An 18,207-nucleotide genomic window follows, 5' to 3' on the forward strand; every position below is an offset into this window, starting at 1 on the left:
GTAGTGTTACTTTATACACCCTATCAGGCGTGGAGACACGTATTTCTGCAGTTTATACTTGTATAAAGTCATCAGTTGCTTTCACCTCCCGATGCTCTAGAAGACTCCGGCGAGTTATTGTGACCTCTGCCGCGCTGTCTAGCAGTGCTAGTGCCCACTTCTTGTTCTTCAAGAGGACCCTCTTCCTGTGTGGCATGTCGGACTGTGACTGCTGCCATGTTTTTCATTTTGAATTGGGGTTTTTGTTGGGCAGGTTTCTCTTCCTTTTTAACAGAAACCTCCGACGAGCGTTGTGATTTCTGTCTCGGTTTCACGTACTCTGTTCTTCGCTCTGACCGTCCACCTCTCTCATTTGTTTTTTCCGATGAGTCCTGAAAGGAACGAGATTGGCGTATATCAGTATATTGATATTTGTCAGGTGTTTTCAGATTATCTCTATTTCTGAGATTATATCTATTCTGTTGGGTCTCCATAGGCTGAGATTCTCCCCTCTTTTTTTTTTAGGAGTTTGTTATTTTTTTATCCCAGTGTTTCTTATTACCCTCAGGAGCTTGCTTGGAAAAATCTTTATTAGATTTGCCCTGAAATTGTGGTTTGGTTGGTCTGGCCCCTAAACTATCTCGACCAATGCTAGAATAGGTCTCTGCGATAATCTTAGGCAGCTTGCGTTCCTGATCCTGTTGTGGAACGTCACAGAGCCTCATGCGCACTGCGAGTGCATCCCCTTTAAGATTACTTAAAATAATTGAGGACACTGTAGCAAAATTGCCCATTGATTGCATCCCCAAGTCCACAGCAGGGGCAGCCCCATATTCGTCTTGAATCTGTTTCAACACTTCCGGCAAATTGGCAAGTGTTGGTGTACCGTGTGCGGTTGTATAGAGCGCGGAAAATACCGTGCCCCAAGTATTGCAGTTATCTACTGTAGGGACCATTCCAAATGGCAAGCACATGGTTAGAATTCTAGGTTTATCCTGAGGTCCCGTATAGTGAAATACTGCTTCCGGCGCATTTATTTTTTGTGCTAAACAAAACAGAGTTTCCTCTTGTTTGGCGGGTACTTTACCCATGATCGAATATATAGTAGCAGGGTTTATACCTGACATTACTGCATGTGGTTGGGCTGGAGCAGCACATGCTGGGTTTGTTTTTAATGTTTGCATCACAAACTGTACAAATCGTCTATATGTTGCTGTTAAATCAGTATATAAGCGACGAACCTCAGCTACTGCTAAATTTGCTACTGCAGGATGTGGTGCATAAGTGGCCAATAAAGGCCAGGTAGGACCAGTGTTACTGAGAGGACCTAACCTTACTGGTAATATTGTGTGAGCTAGGGCGCCATCAAGCCAATTATTATGTTCTTGATAAGATAGTATCTGTAAATATGCATATGCCCTGTATTGTCCAGGTGCGTTTGCGTGTGTATAATAATCAAATGTATTTGTGTTCCCATCAACTGCTGGAAATGTGACCCAAGAATAGAAGAGTTCTGTTCTATAAGCTGGATGGGCGTCCACCACAAATGTGACTGGACCCCCTGGGCCATTAGGCCGTTTGCTAATAAATGTGCAGTCAGAGGTTGTCTCAGATTGACTGCTATTACTATCTGCTGTGGATTTGCCATACTAGATCGCAGAAATGTTCAGAGAAGGCACACCAAACGGGGTTTTCCTTTTAAAGTTCAAGCTTGAACAACCTCCAGTTTCAGATATGATAATCTATGTAGCTGGGTGGAAATCCTCAGTACCTTGGACGTCTTCATATACAGTATTGAGGCATCATTGTATATAATGAGAGAGATAGTCCGGTGGACCCGAAAATTAGAGCCTGACCAAACGTTGGCGGCGCCATGTCGCGTAGGCTCTCATTATTCTAATGAGACTACTGGATTTTGAGCAGCAGAATCGCCTGCGGTGTGGGAGACTAAGGGGGTTATTCCAACTTTGGAGGAAGTGGTAATCCGTCCCAAAAGTGACGGTAAAGTGACGGATATACCACCAACCGTATTACGAGTCCATTATATCCTATGGAACTCGTAATACAGCTGGTGGTAAATCCGTCACATTTGGGACGGATTACCACCTCCTCCAAAGTTGGAATAACCCCCTACGTCTAATCCACTGCGGGTGACGCCTGGCGCTTCAATCCGGGTTTTGCTCCAGCTAACTAGCAGTGCCTCATCTTTACCCAAGGATAGGGATGATTGGGCAGCTGAGCACATGACAAAATTGGTTTCTCAGGGAAGCCGTGGTCACTCAGGTCTCACCAGTTTCTCTCAGTTACATTTAGTCTCATATATAAATGACAAACAGAGGTATATGTTTTAGTAATGAGTTTAATAAAACGACTGCATCTTAGATAGCAAAGCATGAACTGCAATAACCAGGACGACACAAGAGGACATTATTTAAAATTGTGACGAGAAGAGTAAAGCATAAGAATAACACTATCATATTGTCACTATTGCCAATAGACTATTGCCTACCTAAGTTATGATAGAGCACAGCATGTTAAACTCTAATTCTGCCCTTCAGGTTCCCCTGGGAAGACATCATCCCCCATACCTGAGCAAAGGCCTGTGGTCTGCGTTAGCATCTGTAGCGAAGCAATCAGCATACAGTCGTGGTTCTCTGGCTGGAATCTCCCTCTAACATGTAAGGGACGAGGAAGTGTTTTTATAACAACACAGCTGATGTTCTGGGAAAATGTCCCTACGTAAGGATGTGTGTTTTCTACGAATGTTGGGGACTAAACTTCTACCACGTTTACCAGCAATGTACCGTGCTGTAGCCTTGGAAGAAGCACAGAGTGATCAAGAATGTCTTGTTTGAGAATAGAGTGCTGGCCTAGGCAAAAACAGTTAGATAAACAGAAAATAAAACAAGACCGTAAAAGTGGCTATTGTAACATGAAGCTGAATAAAATATATCTAGGTTAAGGTGCACAGCGGCCTGGTCTGGTGTGTTAAAATAACGTGCACGGAGCTATGGCTAAAATGGCTACACAACAGGGTGGAGTGCAGTGTAGTAGATTTGAGTGGGGTAGACTGTGGTAGATTGGATTGAGGAGTGGGGTGGAGTTGAGTGGAGTGTGGTAGACTGAGGCAGAGTGGGGTAAATTGGAGTGGAGTAAGATAGATTGGGGCAGACTGGAGTGGTTTGGGATAGACTGGAGAGGATTGGGATAGATTGAAGTGGAGTGGGGTAGACTGGGGTAAATTGAGGTGAAGTGGGGTAGATTGGAGGGGAATGTGGAGGATTGGGATTGATTAGAGTAGACTGGAGTGGGGTTGGGTAGATTGCAGTGGGGTAGATTGGCATAGAGTGTAGGAGCATAGGGTGAAGGGGCATAGAGTAGAGCGGTGTGGCTCACTTTAGTGTGTTGTAGAGTGGAGGGGCATACAATGGAGTGGCATGCTGTAGAGTGGCGTGGCGTGAATTAATGTTGAGTGTCCTAGAATAGAGTGGCATGCTGTAGCGTGGAGGGAGATTATAGAGTGAGTGTTCGGTCACAGAAGTGGTGTGGCATAGAGTGGAGGGGCATAGAATGGAGTAGAGTGGCATAGTGTGGAGTATGCATGGTGTGATAGCGTACAGCCATCCAGAGAACACATTTTTAATTGAAATGACCATTACATTTGCATGGACATACAGTTTTACTGTGTACAAATGATGACGTGAGGAAATGTCATCACCTATTGTACTGATGTGTTTTGATCGTATTCAAATATTTGTTTCAACCACACTTCAGAATTACAAAAAAACAAACAATTTGTACCTTCCTAGTTCTGATATATTCTAAAATATCATGTGATTTGTGTTGCCTGTGTTTGTCTTTCCGTACTGTCTGTTGATTTGAGTGAGTGCTTGTCTGTATGTGTGGCTTGGCTAGGAGAGATGGGGCACATGTAGCAGGAGGGAGGATGGAAGTACCAGGGACACTGGCTGCTATCAATGAAGAGGCCAGTGCCTGGCATCATCTTTGTAAGCCAGTCAAGGCACCATGAATGCCCTCCAGATAGGCATAAGTCTGCTGCATCTGGGATGCCAGGCCCTGGATGGCATTCACAATGTTTGACTGCCCTACAGAGATGGACCTCAGGAGGTCAATAGCCTCAGCATTGAGAGCAGCAGGTCTGACTGGGGCAGGGACAGAGGGGCCTGCAGCGAAGGAGACGCCCACCTTCGTGGGTGAGCAGGCACGGGCAAATGGGCGGGGAGCTATGGGGAGAGCAGTGCTGGTAAGGGGACCGTCGGACGAGGATGGTGCTGGGACAGTCCCAGAAGGTGCCGCCACCGCCAGGGAGCTTCCATCGGAGGAGGAATCTGTATCAATGGTATCAGCTCCAGTCTCCCCCATGGGGCTCCCCTCGCCCTCCGTCCCACTGGTCCCCTCTGCTTTGGTGGTTCCTGCCTCCTGGGTCCCGTGGGCTGCAGCCTCCCCACTCGTTGCTGCTCCTACTCCTTCACCTGGCAATGCTAATGCACACAAGGATAGGATTGTACAAAAAGGAGGTGGGGGATGGAACAGATGGGAGCATTGAGTCAATACCAATCTCATTTGCACGTATGTACATTACAACATGCCTCTATGTACATTCCTGAGTATACTCTCTACAACGCCTCACTCTGATGTGCATGCACAATCATGATTCCACTACAATTACACTCAGGTACTACTCTACACTGTGAGGGCTCTTGCATACAGGACCAATACTGTGAGAAACCTGCCAATGAATGACATTTGTACACTGTCATACCTGCCCATGTCACCCATGTATAGATATAGATAGGTATGGATACCAACAGAAGATCCTGTATGTCCATGTGAAGTCAAACAAATTGGCACTGTAAAAATGCCATGAAAACCTGTTGTTCTGATGCTCACCTATCACAGCTACTTCTGTTCAAAGCGCAACTGCATCCTACCTACATTAACTGTCATACCTACAGTTTACATCCTTGATCCCATGGCTAACACACCCATCCAGTCCATTGCAAACTGTGCAGGACATGTACTATGACACACTTATGGCCGCTGTGTTGCCCTCAAGCGCCCATCCAACTCCAGGTAGGCCACCATCAGTATGTGGGCCATCAGGGGGTAAGAATCCCAGGGGCACCCCTTCCTCGTTAGGAGGCCATCCCCAACTGGGCCTCTGTGGACTTCCAGGTCCAGCGTCTCAGGTCCTCTCACAGCTTCCTGCAGTGGGTGCTCTGTCGGATATGCACCCCAGGGTCCGTACTTTCTTAGCGATGACTTTCCACAAACCCTTTTTCTGATGGGCGCTGACCTGCATGGAAGACACAGAAGGAAAGGCACATTAATGTAGACCCAACAACCTACGACATTCATAGGCCTACCAACAATACACAAATCAGCATCATACACAACTTCACACTTCCACAACACCCCAAGCAGTCATATCCGTAGGTACACCCTCCATTGTAACATCCTGTATACACTTACCGACCCATGTAGCAGCAAAAATAACCTCCATGCGACCTACCTGCTGTTCTGGAGCCCCACACAGCTTTGTGTACAGGGGTAGGACCCATCCACAAGTATCTCCAGTTCTTCAGATGTGAAGGTGGTGGCCCTATCCCCTGTAACAAGTGACATTGTGGCACCCAGGATCACGACACAGCAGCACACTCAGTGGAGGTACCAGTATTGGATTTATTTACAAAATGTCCCAGGGGGTCAACTTAGAGGTGTACTCTGAAAAAGCTACCTTCCCTGACAAGGTTGCTGGGCAGTCCCAACCAGCCTGCCACCAACAGACAAAATATTGAGCCCCTGGAGTGAGAGATCCTGCTCTCTGTGACTCAGAAAAAAAGCCATTCCTGGGTGGCCTCCCTCAGGAACGTGCACTGCCCTGCTGTTGAACTTCAAAGGGCCGCCCCAGTTGCAAACCCCCACTATTGGCAGGAGCAATGACAGGAAACCAGAGAAAGTATAGGAGGAGTGGTCAATCCTGGCTTGCACCACCCCTAAAGCGTTGCATGTGGGGTGACCTCTCCAATTCAATTTCCTCCATCTTGCATGGTAAGAAAATAGCCAATCAAGTGTAGGGAAGTGACTGCTGCCCACAGGAAGTGGGTTTAGCCACCCAAAGGTAGATGACCCATTGGCCACTGCTAGGTACCCCCTAAAATGCCCACTAAATACAGTATTTAGTCCGCATCCCTAAACCAAGAAATCAGATTTGAAGGACAAAAGAAGACCAGCAATGAAGACCACCCAAGGTTTGAGTACTGAAGTCCTGCTGCACCAAGAAAAGGCGCCAAACCCTGCCTTCTGTACCCAGTACTCGACAATCGCCGCTGAGGAGTTGATTTGACATTGGACAGACTCTACAAACTATCCGAGGACGTCCACTCTTCACAAATCGCCAAAGATCTTGCTCCAGAGTAAAGGCATAACTCCACACCATTAAGGAACCAAAGATTCAGCGAAAGGCCACTTCAGTAACTGGCTGCTGACCAAGGACAATGCAGCAGGACCAAAGTATACCCGTCAGACTGTGAGGACAAACCCTGCCAGTGTGCCAAGTTTGGTGACACTGCGCCCTCCAGTTGCCAGACCATGCAATAGCCCTAGATACTGGTCACCTCACATCAGACACCCAGAAGGACAGTCAATCCGGATTTTAAAAAAAGGACCAGGAAGCTCAGGCGAGGGACTTCAGGAACCATCTTTATCTCCACCAGAGTGCCTCTGCTGACCTGCAAGTGACCCTCAAAGAGCCCTACCTCCTGCTTCCAAGGGCACCTTTGCGCATAGCTCCGGTTCTTCACCCTGCTGGCTTAACTCCCTGTGCCTTCACGATCCTTTAAACATTCTTCATGAGGTGCTGACTCCACTCCACACTGAGTCTGCCTCAGAGGAAACGATCACCAGAATAAACTGAAGTGAGCGTGGCTCCTCCATGGCGCTCGCAGCTGAAATCTATTTTATCCTGCCTGGAAAGCTGTAATGCTGATTTCAAGGCTTAGATACACCACCAGTATTCATCCTAAACAAGAGCTCCAGTGCACAGAGCATGTGTGCTGTCAGAAAGGATATCTCAATGTATTCTGGAGCTGATAGGGAATGATGGGATCTTAGGGGCTCGCAGGCCTTGGATACCGGAGTTCACTGGTAGGTGAAAGACCAGGCACTGCTTGTCTAAATATGCCTGGGATGAGCAGAAAAATAATAAATTAACCCAGATCCGTGACTGGGGGTGAGTGTTTGACAATGTTCAGCATTCTCTCCATCATCTTTTTGTGTTGCTATAGTTGCCTTGGAAAGGGTATGCCCAGACGTGGGTCCCATATTCACTGTGCCACTGCACTCAAGCTAGCCAAGCTCATGAGTGGTGATACACTGAAACCAGTCCTAAGATGCTGGTTTCCTGTTAAGGGAGGACCAGGCTCAATAGTACAGGCTGAACTGTACCAATGAGGGGGGCAGGGCAAGATTGATTTCCAAATAGCTGGGTCCAAACTGGGGTGGCATGGTGACCAAAAGAATGATTGAGTTAACCCAGACCTGTGATGGGACTAGTGTTTGCCAATATTTAGCATTCTGTTCATCATCTTTTTGTGTTTCTCTGGCGGGAGATAATGGGAGGGAGAGGAAATTAATGTAGTGCTGAGCAGCAGACGGTGCGCTGGGCTGCAGTGTGTACTGCCATTCGTGAGAGATACATCAGGGCAACCCTCAATGTCACAAGAAGAAGTCAGAGTAAAAGGAAGCAGTCTGTATGGTTGTCATCTGAATTTATTTCCCTGACCATAGGTTATTGGTTCTGCCTACATTTCCAGATGAAAGCCCCGAAAAAGTCTGATGTAGAGCAGAAACATGCTAAGACTTCAGTTATGCTGCAGGCCATAAACACTGCAAGAAAATAGTATTAAACGTACTGGCGCTCTGCAGGAATTAATGCATAGGCATACATGTATCTACAAGTGTTGGACCCATAGTCTGTTATGCCGTAAACACACCATTACTATCAATTAGGCAACAAGATCTTGTTGGTTATTAACATATATTTCATTCTCATAATTACAAGACCTATCCCAGTCAGGATTTTTTGAGTTACAGGAAATAGCAAGTTCAAATAGTGTTTGTTGAATGCTTACCGCAATTGGAGAGCCAGATACGATGTTCAGTATTGGAGCAAAGGTGGCATGCACGTTGATGAAACACCAGTTAGGTAGCACTGTATACTATACTAATGTTCCAAGGTTCTTGTCTAATGTGGCACTGCTTCATTGCAGAGTTCATGAGCAGTTTCAAAGGAAGTGTGAGAAGTCTCACACCACGGTTTCCTCCCTCATCCCCTTATCCTTTCCCCCTCTATTTAGGCTGCTGTGACTGTAATTAGATGTCATTGTCTCTCTGTGGAGGTGAATAGAACTAGCTTTGTGGCACCCCTGAAGATTGGTAACCAAAATATGTGAACTGTGAAATGAAAGGTTCTGCAGAACTGGAAGTGTAATAAAACCATCAAACTTCTAGAATGTAAATGTGTTGGCTTCGTAGACAGTCTCTCCAATCCAAAGAAAGAAATAGTTTGAGTTGATTATTTTGCTATTAAAACAAACTGGAGAAGTGGGAGGCTTAGATGAGACAAGAAAGCAAGAACAAAATATATATATGTGTGTGTACAGTTATCAAAAAAGAGCAGCTCCAAAGTCACTAGAGCCTCTGTTTATAGGACTTGGAGTTTTGACAATTTACAATGTTAGTCCTCTTCTGCACAGTTTAGTGTCATCTTTTATAGAGAGTACTCCGATCTAACCAACTATACTCCAAACAATGTAAAGTATATTAAATGCCAGTATTTTACCATCTACTCTTCTTTTGTTTATTTAGGAATGACTGCCAAGCCTTATTCTTTCATTACACAGCAATCAGAGTTCAACAATACCCTTGAAATATATTTTAAGTGCATAGAGCATGTATAACTCCTGATACATATACAGCAATAGAATTTGTACGTGTGAAAGAACTGTACATTATACAAAGTTGTAACAAAAGTAAAAAGTAACTGCACTGAGACAAAGGAACAAGAAGTTTATACAATACAGGAACAACAGTTAAGATAAGAAATGTGTATACAATATAATATCAAAAATGCAAGTTTGCACTGCTGAAACATTACACAATATAGTAAAAACAGTGCAGGTGTGTAACACCCTGAACCAAGAGGGATGCTCCTTAAAATTCTTGAAGCAACAGCCTTATGACAGATTACTGGATGAAAATCATTCCATATTCAGCAAACTTGAATGCATTTACAACTCACTCCATATTCACCTTCATGATTCCTTGACACATATATGCACTGATATAGACTTAGGCTTAACCCACAATTGCTACATCATGTTTGATCTTTAAAACGGATAGTTGCCATATTCATCCCATATTTCTTACGTTTGTTTATTCCCCCAGTCTATGTGTCTGCTGATATCACATTAAGAATGAGAATTTATTAAAGCTATTCTCAGATTCACTGTATGCATTTGTTTTTCTATCGAGTGCTCTCTGGGAAGGATAATTCACAAAAGCCCACATTCACTATGTTTGCGCTTTTTCTTTGGTTTACATTTAAGAATCTACCTTATGGCTGACAACTATTCAACGATCATCCTATATTCATTGCACATCAGTGTTTTTTCTGTGTATCTGCATGTGACGTGTTAGGTGTGACAACTGAATAAAACTTTTGCCACATTTACTGCATGTGTGTGGTTTTTCCCCCGTGTGGGTTTTCTCGTGGCGCTTTAGATCAGACGAATTAATGAAACCCTTCCCACATGTATTGCACTTGCAAGGTTTTTCTCCTGTGTGTGTTCGCTCATGCCACAATAGGGCTGCTGGTCTTTTAAAACTCTTTCCACATGTATTGCACATGTATGGCTTTACTGAAGTATGTGTTAACTGATGGCCTCTTATGGATGATGCTTTAAGGCTCTTCCCACATTCATTACAAATGTGAGTTTTTTCTTTTATGTGTGTTTGCTGGTGGGCCTTTAGAGCTGATCGATGATTGAAAGTTAGCCCACATTCACTACACATGTATGGTTTTTCTCCTGTGTGTGTTCGATGATGTACCTTTAGGTATGATGATTCATTAAAACTCTTCAAACATATGTTGCATGTGTATGGTTTTTCTCCTGTGTGTGTTCGCAGATGGGTCACTAGTCTTGAAGATTCAATAAAGCCCTTCCCACATTCTCTACATTTATATGGTTTTTCACCAGTGTGCACGTGCTGATGATACTTTAGGGATTTTAAATGATTGAAACATGCACCACATTCACTACACTTGTATGGTTTTTCTCCTATATGTGTTTGGTGATGCATTCTTAGGTTTGACAACTTATTAAAGTTCTTCCCACATTCTCTGCATGTGTATGGTTCTTCTGTGCGAGTTCCCTCATGGCACAGCAGGACTGATACCTGATCAAATCTTTTGCCACTCTCAACGGAAATATATGTTTTTTCTCTTGTGTGAGTTTGTTGATGGCGCTTTAGGCCCGATGACCAAATGAAACACTTTCCACACTCAATACACCTATATGTTTTTTCCCCTGTGTGTAGTCTCTGATGGACCCTTAGGACTGATGACTCCTTAAAGGTCTTCCCGCACTCACTGCACGTGTATGGTTTTTCTCCTGTGTGTGTTCTATGATGCAGTCTTAGGTTTGACAACTTATTAAAGCTGTTCCCACATTCAATGCATGTGTATGGTTTTTCTCCTGTGTGAATTTGTTGATGCTGCCTTAGGGTTGATGACTGACTAAAATTCTTCCCACATTCACTGCACGTGTATGGTCTTTCTCCTGTGTGAGTTCGCTGATGGCACAGTAGGACTGATGCCCGATAAAACCTTTTGCCACACTCAAGGCAAATGTATGTTTTTTCTCTTGTGTGAGTTTGTTGATGGCGCTTTAGGCCCGATGACCAAATGAAACTCTTTCCACACTCAATACACCTATATGGGTTTTCCCCTGTGTGTAGTCTCTGATGGATCCTTAGGACTGATGACTCCTTAAATGTCTTCCCACACTCACTGCATGTGTATGGTTTTTCTCCTGTGTGTGTTCGCTGATGCAGTCTTAGGATTGCCAACTTATTAAAGCTGTTCCCACATTCACTGCATGTGTATGGTTTTTCTCCTGTGTGAATTTGTTGATGCTGCCTTAGGGTTGATGACTGACTAAAGTTCTTCCCACATTCACTGCACGTGTATGGTCTTTCTCCTGTGTGAGTTCGCTGATGGCACAGTAGGACTGATGCCCGATAAAACCTTTTGCCACACTCAAGGCAAATGTATGGTTTTTCTCCTGTGTGAGTTTGTTGATGTCGCTTTAGGCCCGACAGCCAAATGAAACTCTTCCCACACTCAATACACCTATACGGTTTTTCACCTGTGTGCAGTCTCTGGTGGACCCTTAGGACTGATGACTTCCTAAAGGTCTTCCCACACTCACTGCATGTGTATGGGTTTTCTCCTGTGTGAATCCGTTGGTGCTGCCTAAGGGTTGATGACTGACTAAAGTTCTTCCCACATTCACTGCACGTGTATGGTCTTTCTCCTGTGTGAGTTCGCTGATGGCACAGTAGGACTGATGCCCGGCCAAACCTTTTGCCACACTCTAGGCAAATGTATGGTTTGTCTCCTGTGTGAGTTTGTTGATGGCGCTTTAGGCCTGATGACCAAATGAAACTTTTTCCACACTCAATACACCTATGTGGTTTTTCCCCTGTGTGTAGTCTCTGATGGACTCTTAGGACTAATGACTCCTTAAAGGTCTTCCCACACTCGTTGCATGTGTATAGTTTTTCTCCTGTGTGTGTTCGACGATGCTGCCTTAGGTTTGAGATCTTATTAAAGCTGTTCTCACATTTGCTGCCTGTGCATTGGTTTACACTTAGAAATCCAGATATTTGGTTTGCAACATTTTTAGGCTCATCCCCCAACTCAGTTTGCTGATGGCCCATCATGGTCAACAAACCTCAAAATTTATTCTCACATTCATATGTATATGGTACAGCAGATAAGAATTTTCCAAAAACAGAAAGGATGAATAATCCCTAAATTAATTCCACAGTCTTGCTTCCAAGACTTGCTACCCTGCCCATGAGATCAGAAATCTGCGCAGAACACTTCACATGTAATATATTCCTGTACTTTTTATTCCCACCACAGATCTTCTGTTTTAAAGCCCCTACCAATTAAGTAACCCTTGCACCACTACAGAGAAGCACTGCACTTTCTACAATCCACTGGCTGAGGAGATTGTAATCACCGTATACACCTTCTTGAAGTTGGTGTTAAAAGTGAGGAAACTGCTTGGGTAGCTTTTAATTTAGCTGCACCCTTTTTGTATGTTTTGATTTAATATGTCATGTCTGCTGAACAGATATCTTGATAGTATTGTGAAGTCATGTGCTAGTAGTAAATTTAATACAAAAATGAAATATGAATTTAGCAATTACCATACTTACACTGCAAGATGCAACAAACTATTCTCGATTATTCTCTTCTGGCCCTTCCATCTGTTAAGGAAGTCTGTTGACAGGCTATCTAACTGATGTGATTTTATGCACTGTATTTGGCAATAGTGTTTTAGATGTACTTTACATATTTTTATTCACAGGTTTTAGATCAATTCATATCATTTTTTTATGGTCTGCTGTATCTGATTGCACTGTACTTTTGTGGTCTGTTTAAATAAGACCGAATAAAGTTAATTGAATTCCACGGCCGTGACATTCTTGGGTTCTCTGATGAGGGTTGTGTCTTCTTGTTCGATTACACAAATTTTTACACAAGAGGAAAATAAGTCTGTATATCTTAGCACACTGCTCAGTACTGCAAGAAGCAGAGCTAGAACTTTTATATTTTAGTTGCCTGCTTTACATTGCTTGTATTCTGCATATTTTAAGGTTTTACTGTGTTTCTATGGCAAAAAAGATGATTACATTGACCACAAACATGACATGATCATACTCCAGTTAGACAGTAGAGCAATGCTATAACTACAGCAGAGCGATCACAGACCAATAACCATGTGAGAAATATTATAAAGCATATTTGCCTTTTGATTTCAATACAGGTTTTTCTGTTTTAGTCAGAGGGTGCGAAAGTACTCTGACTCATACATCCAAGCGACTGCTCCAGGCGGTTTCTTACTCCCTTTATGAAGAGCAAACACCATTGCGTCCAGTCCCTCTTGAACACGTTTCTGAGGAGTATTACTTTAAGATGTACATGGATCCTCACGCTGTTGGAGGCAAAGAGATCTGAAATCATTAAAAGTGTATACGTTAAGAGGAAATATTACAGCATCTTATCTTGTAACAAAAGCGAAATTACCCATCTAATGAAATTTCATGTTATTGGAGTAATGATACAGAACCATTAATGAAATCTGGGATTGGAAGAGAAAAAAAAAAAAAAAAAAAAAGAGTGAAATTAACTACACATAATATATGAAGTAAAACAAAATACAAGCACACTGCAAAGAACAAGTATAATTGAGCAGTAAAGATGCACGTGCCCTAAATAGGAGGACTGTTATTTTTATTCCCTTCTGTTCCTTTTGCTGCCAATATTCATAACCACTAATTTAAGTGTACAAGCTCCTTATTTGTATTCATGGACTAATAACTTGTTTGATGCTATGGCTAAATGTGCAATTTATATCTTGCATTGCCATGGATCCCCGTGTTTATATCTAATTTAGTAGCTTTAGTGCAGAATTTGAGCATAAAACAGACCTTTTCTCACTACTTTTTGGTGTACAACATGCACTGTATTGGCTTTAATCAATCTGTAACACCTATAGCGGAACCCAGGCACCAACTCAAAGACTACTGGAGGATCTCTATTTAATATAAAGATCTGAAAAGCGTGTAAACATGTCAACAAAGAAATAACAAGCATTCATGCTTCCGATAGGTCTACTTCATTGCCCATCACACAATATACAGTGCCTAAATAAATATAGGTTTGCTGTATAATACAATTCGAGTAATAACTTTTACTTGAACGTCACCTTGTACTTCGTAAGAGAAGTTTCTTCTTAAGTAACAAATAGTTTCTTACATGTAGGTGTCGCTTTGCAGCTTGAAGAATTTTCTAGATTCACATGATGTGTATTAGTACACTATCTAGTGGATGATTCCGGAACTCTCCAAATCCTGTAGTCCTTCTCTTCTTTGTTGGTGTGTGTTGATTTAACAACCCCCACCCCCCCAATTTGGTACTTCCTGTGACGTCTTACACCCTCCCCCGGAAGCTTATACCTTTGGTCACTAGCTTCAGATTCTTTTTTTCCCCTTCTCTTCCATCTTCTTAGTGGAGGTGGGTGGGTTGCTTGTTAATCAAGAAACTTTCTTCAAGCTGCAAAAACATACCTACAAGTAAAAAACTATTTGTTTTGCAGTGTGATTTTTTTTTCCTGGATTCACATGCTGTGCATTGATTTTAAAGCAGTTTTGTTAGGTTTGCAGTGGTTGAGTTGTGGATGGACTTAAATTAGTAAACAGATGTTTTAAACACCTTTTGAGCTTCCTTGTTCATTTGAACATCTATGCAGTAGCACTCTCTGAATGTGTGTAGAGAGGACCATGTTGCTGCAATACATATATCCTGTAAAGGTGCATTTGCTAGAAAGGCAATGGTTGCTCCTTTTTAGGTCGAGCGTAAGCGTTCAACCTTGTGTATAGTTTTAGTATACTTCTTATGGTTTAAAGTGATTTCATTTGTTGGTTTCAGTGTCCTTTAAAAATTCTTGCTCGTTAGTGGTCATTTCTGCCTTTTTCTCCATCCTTTTTCTGTTTCAGAGCAGTGACCAACTACTGTATTATTCCACTTTGTTTTTTTTCATCTATTGCTGTGAAAGACTATATTTGTCATTTCTTTGGTGCTCCCCTTTCACTGTGGGCGTTTTAGGCTGGTAGCTGCCTGTGTTTTATTGCAGCATTCCGTTCCTCCCACCTCCTCTTCCTTTGGTGTTGTTCCAGAGCTGTCCTCGTTTACCTCTGGCTCATAAAATGTGCTTATTTTACAAAAGAAAACACCCGGTCATTTAGAAGACTACAATATGCCTTTTCTGGTAGAATGTAGCTAAACCTAGAAGCAACAATGTGAAACTTGCTTAGCCTTGCACAGCTTCTCTCTCCAGGGCCCCTCCCTGCCAGCACTCAGGACACTGCACACAGGGTATTGCTTATCTCCTTTATTGGGGCCATAAATCTTATCAGGCTGCTCTGCTATTGTTAACTTATTTAGAGCGTTGTTGAAATGCATGGGCTTGCAAGGCTTTTCATTCTGACATTCAGTCTCTCAATTGAAAGTATTTGTGTTCTTTAAATTGTGGCTCCCCTCTCCTACAACAGAGTTTGCAAAACATTCTCTTGCACCACCCATGGCTCTGTAAAATACCAGCTGACAATTGCCTCGCTTACGTTTATGCCAATATTTCACTCACTCTGCAAAACTCTTGGGCTAGTTTCAACAGGGGCAGAGATTGAGTCCCTCCCTGTCTGCTGATGTAAAACATGGTTGTTGAATTGTCTGCTTGGATCAATATTGTTCTCCCCAGTACCGCTTTCTGAAAGGTTCTTAAGGCTAGGAACACGGTTTTGAATTCCAGGATATTTATGTGGTGTAATGCATTCTATTCCTTCCAGACTCCTCGTCCCTTGAGGTTGCCCTTTAGAGCTTACCCATCCATGTGTGAGACATGTGTTGTAACTGTCACAGTTGGAGTTGGTTGCGCAAATGTTCTCCACTGTGATATATGGTACTTGTACCACTATGCTATCCCCTCTTGTACTTTTTTGCATGACAACCACTAGATCTTACCAACTCCATATTGCTTCTGACCACTGGTTCTGTAGCCGTTCCCGTAATGGTCTCATGTAAAGTCTTGCATATGGACTCAAAGGGATGCATGAAGTCATCTTTCTTAACAATTTTCGCCACAGTCCTCACTGTCAGAACTTGCATCTACTGGTAAAGGCACGTTTCCAGCAACAGTGCCTATTCTCCTTTTGCTGGGATACACTTTTCCCCATATTGAATTTATCCTTGCTCTTATGAACACTTTATCTTGCTCTGGTATTGGTGATGACTTCTCCGTGTTTATGAAGAATCCAAACTTGATTAATGTTTACATTACCTGCTGCACATGTTCTTTGCATTTTGTGTGAGTTCGCTCTTACTAGCCAGTCACCTAGGTAAGGATAGATATGAATGCCTAATCTTCTTATGTAGGCGGCTACTGCCACTAGACACTTTGTAAAGACTCATGGTGCTGGCTTTATCCCAAACATCAGTACTGTGAACTGGCAATGCACCTTGTCCACCACACACCTCCGGTATTTCTTGTGCAGCACATTCATTGGGATATGCAGGTAGGCTTCTTTTAGATATCGGTTGCCATGTAGTCCCCTCTTTGTAATTGTGGGATGACTTCCTGCAAGGTTGTCATTGGGAACATTTGTGTCAATAATATTTATTGTATGTGGTTAATTAAAACCATTACAATTGTTCAAAAGACATATAGACAATAAAAAAAAACAGCTGTTAAATCATAAAACTAGACATACACAAGTTGCAGTGTCACAGCAAACAAAAGTGCAGCAGCCAGATAAGCAGCTGTATTGCCATCAATCAAATGCTGTAGTACTTTATATGGTTCTCAAGAATGTGAGATGCCTTCAGAAGATGACATGAGGACGTCTCGGTCATCACCAAAGTGCTAGTACAAAACCGGACAGCAGCAGCAATTGGTTAAATTAATAATGCAACCTAACAACATACGTCACACAAAAGTCATCAACACAGACTGGGCGATAGCATAGGGCCAAGTAACGACAAAGTGCTGGTTAAAACCGTATACCTGTAACAACTGATCAGGTTTAAAGTGCAGTCTAACAAGATACATCCCACAAAAAAAACATCAACAACGCAGGCAAAAGCGTGTGGCCAGGTAATGACTACAATTTGAACAATAAAAACTGCAATTTTAACCCATTTACATAGCACAAAAGGTCATTCACACATTAACAGACACCTAAAACCAATACACAAATTATGGCTTGTCATTGTATGAGAGGAACAATCTTGCAGCATTCAACAGCAACACAATACATAATACTGATGGCAAGAACTGAACACAGCAGCTAAGAAGGAAGTACAAACTTGCTACATTCAAAGCAAAAAAAAGAAGGAGGCACAGGCTCAGAAAACTGGTGTACTAAAGACTGGAGAAGGGTTCATCCTATTAGACACACTGGACCCCAGAGAGGGAGGAGAATACAAATGACTATATGCTACTAAGCCCTCCAGCTAAACCATGCCCGGTGAAAGAGAATAAATCCACACTGATACCACTGAGCAGCTAAACCTGCTAACAGCAAGGAGGATATATTTGGTCAATAGAATGTTTAAAGAGGTGTTATCTAGGTTGAAAGCAGTAATAACAGCCTGCCAACACGAATGGACTCCCATTCTCGTCTGAGTTTGGTTCTGCCGTCAGAAAACAATGTGTTCAAGTGATTTCTCACTCTAATCATGGCCCCTACAGGTAATTCCTTGCATAGGTTGGTGCCAACCAGTAAAATGTTTTAAGAATGGCCACTCTCTGAGCCATAAGTCTTGCCTTCAGGCGATTAGAATACATACAGGCAAGGTAAGATGAAGCAGATGCTGGCTGATAGGTGCTGATAACCGCCCAAGCATGCTTGCGCTTGGCTAAGGTGGCCCTGTTAGAATGATAAGAACAAAGGCGAACACACTTTTTGATGCCCAATTTAAAGGCTGATATGCTCAAGTTAGCAGCTTAAAAATCATTTACATCCAAGAGATGCTTGGCAGTCTTCAAGGAACTGATGGTGCGTTCACCTTGGGCTGCTGGTGTTGATTTCAGTCCATATTACAGCCTATAGGCTTCTACCCCTGGCCACCCTTATTTTGTGACACAGGTTGAGAAAGGTGCCACCGCTAACTGCCTGCTGGTCAGGGAGGCCTAATTCCAGTCTGATCTAAGCAGCAGATGAAGACATTGGCAGACGGGGAACATGTTTGTAGATCCTGAGAATCAATTTACTCAGCATGCTACTGTCTTTGCCCAGTGATATTTTGCTGCCATAGGATAATGATGGTAACATTCTTGCTCTCATGACTTCCAA

The 18,207-nt window shown here is 42.9% G+C and overlaps 1 protein-coding gene across 1 annotated transcript in view; it reads right to left on the bottom strand.

The window, feature by feature from the left end:
• LOC138286979 (zinc finger protein 850-like) overlaps positions 1-18,207 on the bottom strand; it is a 444,405-nt gene that overhangs the window by 198,909 nt on the left and 227,289 nt on the right. The window contains exons 8-10 of the mRNA XM_069227343.1: positions 13,786-13,909; positions 13,168-13,308; positions 9,661-12,017 (exon numbers count right to left, since the gene is read on the bottom strand). Coding sequence (XP_069083444.1) covers positions 9,661-12,017; positions 13,168-13,308; positions 13,786-13,909 — 2,622 coding nt within the window. The remainder of the gene's footprint in view (positions 1-9,660; positions 12,018-13,167; positions 13,309-13,785; positions 13,910-18,207) is intronic.

The sequence above is a fragment of the Pleurodeles waltl genome, chromosome 4_1, assembly GCF_031143425.1.
Source record: "Pleurodeles waltl isolate 20211129_DDA chromosome 4_1, aPleWal1.hap1.20221129, whole genome shotgun sequence".
NCBI classification, from domain to species: Eukaryota; Metazoa; Chordata; class Amphibia; order Caudata; family Salamandridae; genus Pleurodeles; species Pleurodeles waltl.